The sequence below is a fragment of the Procambarus clarkii genome, chromosome 28, assembly GCF_040958095.1.
Source record: "Procambarus clarkii isolate CNS0578487 chromosome 28, FALCON_Pclarkii_2.0, whole genome shotgun sequence".
NCBI lineage: Eukaryota > Metazoa > Arthropoda > Malacostraca > Decapoda > Cambaridae > Procambarus > Procambarus clarkii.
In genome coordinates this window covers 7,206,559-7,216,383 of record NC_091177.1, presented here as the reverse complement: position 1 = coordinate 7,216,383, position 9,825 = coordinate 7,206,559, and the positions used below count along the sequence as shown (strand labels likewise).

At 51.3% G+C, this 9,825-nt stretch overlaps 1 protein-coding gene across 1 annotated transcript; it reads left to right on the top strand.

Moving 5' to 3' along the window:
- The first annotated feature begins 6,972 nt into the window (after nt 1–6,972).
- Nucleotides 6,973–8,571, top strand: LOC138369360 (uncharacterized). The gene has a single exon (XM_069332600.1). It carries the CDS (start codon nt 6,973–6,975, stop codon nt 8,569–8,571), a length of 1,599 nt encoding a protein of 532 aa, XP_069188701.1.
- The last annotated feature ends 1,254 nt before the right edge of the window (nt 8,572–9,825 follow it).

The window sequence follows — 9,825 nt, the reverse complement described above, 5'->3', positions numbered from 1 at the left end:
GTACAGAATGAGGCCATGAGGATAATTCTTGGTGCCCCAAGATGCACAAGAATCATCAACATGAGGGAAGAACTGAAGTTTCCAACCATACTAGAGAGAATAATGCAAGTTAACACTACCTTCTGTCTTAAAGTCATGAGAGATCCTACATCTCCTGCATTGCTCAGAGACAAATTATTTAGTGCTGTTAACACCCTTTTGACTGGTGCCGACATACCAACTCACTCCTTTTATGATAATTGGCTGAGAAACAATGCTTACAATCTCATTAAACTTAACATTCCTTTTAAGTGCAATCTACCTGTCTCTGATATTCCTCTTTATCTGTACCCCACCATTCAAGTATCATACACACCTGTCACCAAGAAAGATGATGAGAATCTTGCTCTTCTCAAAGCTGTCACTCTTGAAACAATTGCCTCCTCCATCGAGAGTTTAAGATCTCACGAGCACTGTGTCTACACCGACGGCTCAGTCCAGTCTTCTACTGGACGGACTGCAGCGGCATGTAGGTTTTATAGAAATAATATCTGCACAAAGTCTGTCAGTGTCAGGTTAAACAACTGGCTGACCTCCACACAAGCAGAACTAGCAGCATTACATTTAGCAACCAGCACATTAAAAAATATTGGAGGAGGAATAATATTCTGCGATTCAAAGTCTGCTCTTCAAGCAATCGAAAACTTCTCTTGGAAGATCGACAGCAAGAACCTAATACTCCCAATTATAAATGACCTAATTGATGCACAGAGTAAAGGGTCTCGAATCTCCTTTGTATGGATACCTTCACACATAAATATAACCCATCATAATGAGACAGACATTGCAGCCAAATTAGCGTGTAACAAGTTTGAAGTTGAATTAGATCTAGGTATCCCCATCTCTGCTGTCAAAACTGTATTGGTCCAAACATTCAGATCTGATAGGAAAGAACTTACTGACTCCCAACGACCTGAAAGTACTAGTATAAAAAGCTATGATTTGTTCAGATCTGAAACCTACATCTATGGACAGCACAAAACGTCCACTAGACTGTGCGACACAGTGGTTGCAAGGATCAGGTTGGGTTACCGTTACCTGTGGCAGGTGGCTGCAGGTGACGGGTTTCCCAATCCTGAGCACTCCAGTTGCAAACTCTGTGAGCAGGAACTACGGCATGATCTCCCGCACTACATCACTGAATGCCCAGTTATTAGACCTTTCAGACCAGTTGGCATGAGGTACCTGGAGCTTTGCAATTACTTTATTCACTCTCGTATTCTTGAAGATATCCTCACAGTATACCCAAAATTTGCCAGTGCAGGCTATTAAACACATGGCTCTGTATGACTAACCATCCTGCGAGATGGGGACTTGTATTACCACTGCTACCTTATTCAATCTTGTGTTGTTGATATCCTCGAAATGCATCCGGAGTCTGCCAGTGCAGACCGCTTATCACATGCCTCTGTATGACTAACCATCCTGTGTGATGGGGATTTTATAGCATCACCTAGTTAGCTTTTTTGACACACTGTACTCCACTTCATATAGTCTAGGGTAGCTGCACTAATGCAGATGTACCTCATAACTTAATAAAAAAAAAAAAAAAAAGACGGGGCCTTGCGCTAATATTTACCACCGTCATCACTACAAGTGACTACTGACAAAAATAAGCCTTTATCTACCTATTATTAGACTAGACACATGTGCAGGCGATGAGTCACAATAACGTGGCTAAATTATGTTGACCAGACCACACACTAGAAGGTGAAGGGACGACGACGTTTCGGACCGTCCTGAACCATTCTCAAGTCGATTCGGTCCGTCCAGGACGGACCGAAACGTCGTCGTCCCTTCACCTTTTAGTGTGTGGTCTGGTCAACATAGACACATGTCACCATGAGGTCTACAGAGGAACTAGACGTCACAAATCGAGCCATACGGCCTATATAGAGCATTAAACTACCGCTCTAAATACAAACGAAGTCGCAGACTATTATACTGCCGCCTGGTTCAACCTGCTGACGAAATTATACAGAAATATGTAATAAAAGATAGACAAATTGACTGTCTTACAGCCTGCCTGCCTACCTGCCTGCCTGCCTGCCTGCCTGCCTGCCTGCCTGCCTGCCTGCCTGCTTGCCTGCCTGCCTGCCTGCCTGCCTGCCTGCCTGCCTCCTTACCTGCCTGCCTGCCTGCCTGCCTGCCTGCCTGCCTGCCTGCCTGCCTGCCTGCCTGCCTGCCTGCCTCCTTACCTGCCTGCCTGCCTACCTGCCTGCCTGCCTGCCACCCTTCCTCCCTCCCTCCCACCCTGCATGGTGGTGGGCAGGACTAGTGGTCCCAGGGTGGGCAGTGGGCAAGGATGATAGGGAAGGTGATGGGGTAGAGGGGTAGAGGGGAGATGGTGGAGAGAAGGGGTAGAGGTCTTAAGGAAAGAGAGATATGGGGAAGGTCAGAGAAGAGTGTGAGGGGAAAAGGGAAGTATAGTGGTACGAGGGGGGGGGGAGAAGAGGACACAAGGGGAAAGGATTAGAGGGTAGGATGAAGGAGTGGGGAGGAAGACAAAAGTGTGAGGGGTGTGAGGGGACAACAAAGGGGACTGTCACATCTGTCACAAGATATTTTCCCCCTCACCAAAGCCCTGGGTTAAGGGTTCCGGGTGGTGTAAGGGGACACAAGAAGCAGGTGTGTGCAGGGAACATCACAGAGACAGGTGTGCAGGCGACACTACAGAGACAGGTGTGCAGGACGACACTACAGAGACAGGTGTGCAGGACGACACTACAGAGACAGGTGTGCAGACGACACTACAGAGACAGGTGTGCAGACGACACTACAGAGACAGGTGTGCAGGCGACACTACAGAGACAGGTGTGCAGGCGACACTACAGAGACAGGTGTGCAGGCGACACTACAGAGACAGGTGTGCAGGACGACACTACAGAGACAGGTGTGCAGGCGACACTACAGAGACAGATGTGCAGGCGACACTACAGAGACAGGTGTGCAGGCGACACTACAGAGACAGGTGTGCAGGCGACACTACAGAGACAGGTGTGCAGGCGACACTACGGAGACAGGTGTTTGGGGTTATTCAGGTAACAACAACAACGTGGTTGTTACCTGATCATATTATGTCTGAAATTAAATCACGGATATATTTTCCCGTAGAATTTTGATGTTTACTGACAGAGTTCTCACAGTATTTGCAAGGATCAGGTTGGGTTACCGTTACCTGTGGCAGGTGGCTGCAGGTGACGGGTCTCCCAATCCTGAGCACTCCAGTTGCAAACTCTGTGAGCAGGAACTACGGCACGATCTCCCGCACTACATCACTGAATGCCCAGTTATTAGACCTTTCAGACCAGTTGGCATGAGGTACCTGGAGCTTTGCAATTACTTTATTCACTCTCGTACTCTTGAAGATATCTTCACAGTATACCCAAAATTTGCCAGTGCAGGTTATTAAACACATGGCCCTGTATGACTAACCATCCTGCGAGATGGGGACTTGTATTACCACTGCTATCTTATTCAATCTTGTGGTGTTGATATTCTCAAAATGCATCCGGAGTCTGCCAGTGCAGACCGCTTATCACATGCCTCTGTATGACTAACCATCCTGTGTGATGGGGATTTTTTAGCATCACCTAGTTAGCTTCTTTTTGACACACTGTACTCCACTTCATATAGTCTAGGGTAGCTGCACTAATGCAGATGTACCTAATATGTTAAAAAAAAAAAAAAAAAAAAAAAAGTTCTATTCCTAGCTGAGCAGTATAAAACACATAAAACAGCTGACACTCTCAACATATTTCTTAAAGCCAGCCGAGAGTTTAGAGAGCTAAAGGAACAGGTGTATAACCAGCACTGGGAACAGTTTCTGCAAGGCATCAATCATGCAACATCCTCATCCCATATGTGGAGTAAAATTAAAAAGATTTCTCGTCCTAGCAGTCGTCAACTTGATCACCATTCACCTGTAGACTATGCCGACATGCTGCTTCAGCAATATGCAAGCACTGCTAGTATAAGCAGCCTGCCCCTAGATGTGCAAAACTATCTGGCTAGTACTAAAATAAATCGTAACTTCAATATTGAAATTGCCTGTAGTGAAATAGGGCCTGATGGCATAACCCCCTTTGAAATTAAAAATGCACTCAAGAAAGGTAAGGCTACCTCTCCTGGAGAGGATGGCATCACATACAACACCATGAGAGTACTTGCTGAGCTGCCAAATAGCCCTTTGCTAGAATTGTTTAATCAAAGTCTAAGGCAGGGTGTTTTACCTGACCGCTGGACACAGGGACTCATAATACCCATACCCAAGCCTAATTCACAAAAATTTAGACCCATTTCTCTAACGTCGTGCATGTGCAAAGTTCTTGAGAGAATTATTCTCGACAGACTAATGTTTCAAATCAAGCCCCACCTTGCCCCTAACCTGTATGGTTTCCTTCCTGGAAGAAGCACACAAACTTGCTTTGCTGAGTATTTTATCAGAGGGGGACCAAACTCTCAGGCGGCATTTATTGATCTCCAAACTGCTTTTGATACAGCAAACAAAGAAATAATCCTAGAACAGCTAGCCTCTTTTGGAGTTAAGGGAAGACTGTTGACATGGCTCAGGGGGTACCTGAGTAACAGAACCGCCTCAGTCCTTTTCAAGGGGGTCAAAAGTAAACTCTGTGCACCCTTTGAGTTGGGTACACCCCAGGGTGGAGTGCTAAGTCCCACACTGTTCAATGTTCTGATGCATAAATTAACAATTGATATTCCTACACTACCTGACGAAGCCGTCATTTGTTATGCCGATGATATATGCATTGTTGCAAATTCCCAAACTAGACTGCAAGCTCTACTTGATTCATTCGCTGCTAAAAGCATTGAATGTGGTCTTGTTATCTCTATAACTAAATCCAGAGTTCTCCATCCCAAAGAGAAAACTCATGTCCCTATAGCTTTCAAGGTCAACAGCCAGAACATTGAAACGTGTAGGCAGCACAAATACCTTGGAGTTGGTATTAACAGTGACATTGTAAATGATCTACACCGTAGGTTAAAAGAAAGACTAAAACCATTGAGAACACTTACTGGTAAGAATATTGGTATCAATATTAAATATGCTAGACTATTCTATATGATGTTTGTTAGATCTCTCGTTGATTATAATGCTCTGCACTTAATTAATTTCCCCTCCTCTGTGTTGGACAAACTTGAAGTAGTACAGAACGAGGCCATGAGGATAATTCTTGGTGCCCCAAGATGCACAAGAATCATCAACATGAGGGAAGAACTGAAGTTTCCAACCATACTAGAGAGAATAATGCAAGTTAACACTACCTTCTGTCCTTAAAGTCATGAGAGATCCTACATCTCCTGCATTGCTCAGAGACAAATTATTTAGTGCTGTTAACACCCTTTTGACTGGTGCCGACATACCAACTCACTCCTTTTATGATAATTGGCTGAGAAACAATGCTTACAATCTCATTAAACTTAACATTCCTTTTAAGTGCAATCTACCTGTCTCTGATATTCCTCTTTATCTGTACCCCACCATTCAAGTATCATACACAACTGTCACCAAGAAAGATAATGAGAATCTTGCTCTACTCAAAGCTGTCACTCTTGAAACAATTGCCTCCTCCATCGAGAGTTTAAGATCTCACGAGCACTGTGTCTACACCGACGGCTCAGTCCAGTCTTCTACTGGACGGACTGCAGCGGCATGTAGGTTTTATAGAAATAATATTTGCACAAAGACTGTCAGTGTCAGGTTAAACAACTGGTTGACCTCCACACAAGCAGAACTACAACTAGCTACCAGTACATTAACAAACATTGGAGGAGGAATAATATTCTGCGATTCAAAGTCTGCTCTTCAAGCAATCGAAAACTTCTCTTGGAAGATCGACAGCAAGAACCTCATACTCCCAATTATAAATGACCTAATTGATGCACAGAGTAAAGGGTCTCGAATCTCCTTTGTATGGATACCTTCACACATAAATATAACCCATCATAATGAGACAGACATTGCAGCCAAATTAGCGTGTAACAAGTCTGAAGTTGAATTAGATCTAGGTATCCCCATCTCAGCTTTCAAAACTATATTGGTACAAACACTCAGGTCTGATAGGAAAGAACTTACTGACTCCCAACGACCTGAAAGCACTAGTATAAAAAGCTATGACTTGTTCAGATCTGAAACCTGCATCTATGGGCAGCACAAAACGTCCACCAGACTGTGCGACACAGTGGTTGCCAGGATCAGGTTGGGTTACCGTTACCTGTAGCAGGTGGCTGCAGGTGACGGATCTCCCAATCCTGAGCACTCCAGTTGCAAACTCTGTGAGCAGGAACTGGGTCACGAGTTGTACTCTCCTTCATAGTCTACCCTTCATACAGTCTACCCTTCACACACACTACCCTTCATACAGTCTACCCTTCACACACACTACCCTTCATACAGTCTACCCTTCACACACTCTACCCTTCACACACTCTACCCTTCACACACTCTACCCGGGTCGCTCCATGAACACAGCGCCACCTAAATATGTTAATGCAAAATAATTGAGCCTCGCATTTCCATTATTTATTCGAAAACAATGAACTAAATTCCTATATATCACGTAAACATCAGTTCGAGGTCAGAGGTCAGACGAGGGAGAGGGAAGGGAAGGGTAGGAAGAGGAGGGAAAATGGGAGAGGTAGGAGGGAAGCAGAGGGAGGGAGGGGGGAGAGGGGGTTAGTGATAGGCTCCCCGGGCACCGCTTGGTAACCAGTAATTATTAAAAATATAGAAACCTAAGCTAAATTCAAGGAATATTTTCTACACTAAGTTATACCATTATTAAGCTCGGCCATAAGTAAGTGACATGAAACTTTGGAGAAAAACTTGTATATGCATCGCTACCCCCCCCCCCCTCCCTCCCCCCCAACAATGATAAAACACCCAATTTAAGTTTTCTCTAAAGTTAGACGATGTGGAACTCCCTCAGGCACCAGTGCCAGCTTTCAGGCACCAGTGCCAGCTTTCAGGCACCAGTGCCAGCTTTCAGGCGCCAGTGCCAGCTTTCAGGCGCCAGTGCCAGCTTTCAGGCGCCAGTGCCAGCTTTCAGGCGCCAGTGCCAGCTTTCAGGCGCCAGTGCCAGCTTTCGGGCGCCAGTGTCAGCTTTCAGGCACAAGTGCCAGCTTTCAGACACCAGTGCCAGCTTTCAGGCACCAGTGCCAGCTTTCAGGCACCAGTGCCAGCTTTCAGGCACCAGTGCCAGCTTTCAGGCACCAGTGCCAGCTTTTAGGCACCAGTGCCAGCTTTCAGGCACCAGTGCCAGCTTTCAGGCACCAGTGCCAGCTTTTAGGCACCAGTGCCAGCCTCAGGCACCAGTGCCAGCTTTCAGGCACCAGTGCCAGCCTCAGGCACCAGTGCCAGCCTCAGGCACCAGTGGCAGCTTTCAGGCACCAGTGCCACTCTCAGGCACCAGTGCCAGCCTCAGCCAGCCTCAGGTACCAGTGCCAGCCTCAGGCACCAGTGCCAGCTTTCAGGCACCAGTGCCAGCTTTCAAGCACCAGTGCCAGCCTCAGGCACCAGTGCCAGCCTCAGGCACCAGTGCCAGCTTTCAGGCACCAGTGCCAGCTTTCAGGCACCAGTGCCACCCTCAGGCACCAGTGCCAGCTTTCAGGCACCAGTGCCAGCGTTCAGGCACCAGTGCCAGCGTTCAGGCACCAGTGCCAGCTTTCAGGCACCAGTGCTACCCTCAGGCACCAGTGCCAGCCTCAGGCACCAGTGGCAGCTTTCAGGCACCAGTGCCAGCTTTCAGGCACCAGTGCCAGCTTTCAGGCACCAGTGCCAGCTTTCAGGCACCAGTGCCAGCCTTCAGGCACCAGTGCCAGCCTTCAGGCACCAGTGCCAGCTTTCAGGCACCAGTGCCAGCTTTCAGGCACCAGTGCCAGCTTTCAGGCACCAGTGCCAGCCTCAGGCACCAGTGCCAGTCTCAGGCACCAGTGCCAGCCTCAGGCACCAGTGCCAGCTTTCAGGCACCAGTGCCAGCTTTCAAGCACCAGTGCCAGCTTTCAGGCACCAGTGCCAGCTTTCAGGCACCAGTGCCAGCTTTCAGGTACCAGTGCCAGCTTTCAGGCACCAGTGCCAGCCTCAGGCACCAGTGCCAGCCTCAGGCACCAGTGCCAGCTTTCAGGCACCAGTGCCAGCCTCAGGCACCAGTGCCAGCCTCAGGCACCAGTGCTAGCCTCAGGCACCAGTGCCAGCTTTCAGGTACCAGTGCCAGCTTTCAGGCACCAGTGCCAGCCTCAGGCACCAGTGCCAGCCTCAGGCCCCGGAGATCCCACACTCTGGCCCCAGAGCCCCCCCCCCACACCCTGGCCCCAGAGCCCGCACACCCTGGCCCCAGAGCCCCCCACACCCTGGCCCCAGAGCCCCCCCACACCCTGACCCCAGAGCCTCCACACCCTGGCCCCAGAGCCCCCCACACCCTGGCCCCAGAGCCCCCCACACCCTGGCACCAGAGCCCCCACACCCTGGCCCCAGAGCCCCCACACCCTGGCTCCAGAGCCCCCACACCCTAGCCCCGGAGCCCCCACACCCTGGCCCCAGAGCCCCCCACACCCTGGCCCCAGAGCCCCTACAACCTGGCCCCCAGAGCCCCCACACCCTGGCCCCGGAGCCCCCACACCCTGGCCCCAGAGCCCCCCACACCCTGGCCCCAGAGCCCCTACACCCTGGCCCCAGAGCCCCCCACACCCTGGCCCCAGAGCCTCCACACCCTGGCCCCAGAGCCCCCACACCCTGGCCCCGGAGCCCCCACACCCTGGCCCCGGAGCCCCAACACCCTGGCCCCAGAGCTCCCATACCCTGGCCCCAGAGCCCCCACACCCTGGACCCGGAGCCCCCACACCCTGGCCCCAGAGCCCCCACACCCTGGCCCCGGAGTCCCCACACCCTGGCCCCAGAGCCCCCACACCCTGGCCCCAGAGCCCCCACACCCTGGCCCCAGAGCCCCTCACACCCTGGCCGCAGAGCCCCCCCACATCCTGGCCCCAGAGCCCCTCACACCCTGGCCGCAGAGCCCCCCCACATCCTGGCCCCAGAGCCCCAACACCCTGGCTCCAGAGCCCCCACACCCTGGCCCCAGAGCCTCCACACCCTGGCCCCAGAGTCTTCACACCCTGGCCCCAGAGCAACCACACCCTGGCCCCAGAGCCCCCACACCCTGGCCCCAGAGCCTCCACACCCTGGCCCCAGAGCGCCCACATTCTGGCCCCAGAGCCCCCCCACACCCTGGCCCCAGAGCCCCCCCACACCCTGGCCCCAGAGCCCCCCCACACCCTGGCCCCAGAGCCCCTACACCCTGGCCCCAGAGCCCCCCACACCCTGGCCCCAGAGCCCCCACACCCTAGCCCCAAGAGCTCCCACACCCTGGCCCCAGAGCCCCCCACACCCTGGCCCCAGAGCCCCCACACCCTGGCCCCAGAGCCTCAAGGTCCCAGAGTCGACCGGTTCCAGAGGGAGTCGGTCGGCCGAGCGGACAACACGCTGAACTTGTGATCCTGTGGTCCTGGGTTCGATCCCAGGCGCCGGAGAGAAACAATGGGCAGAGTTTCTTTCACCCTATGCCCCATGTTACCTAGCAGTAAAATAGGTACCTGGGTGTTAGTCAGCTGTCACGGGCTGCTTCCTGGGGGTGGAGGCCTGGTCGAGGACCGGGCCGCAGGGACACTAAAAGCCCCGAAATCATCTCAAGATAACCTCAAGATTACCCCCCACACCCAGGTCCCGGAGCCCCGTCCCCCTCAAACCAATTCGTGGGGCCCCAGGTGAGT

Excerpts from the sequence above, each read along its gene's own strand:
- LOC138369360 (XM_069332600.1), top strand. The coding sequence starts at position 6,973 with ATGTGGAACTCCCTCAGGCACCAGTGCCAGCTTTCAGGCACCAGTGCC.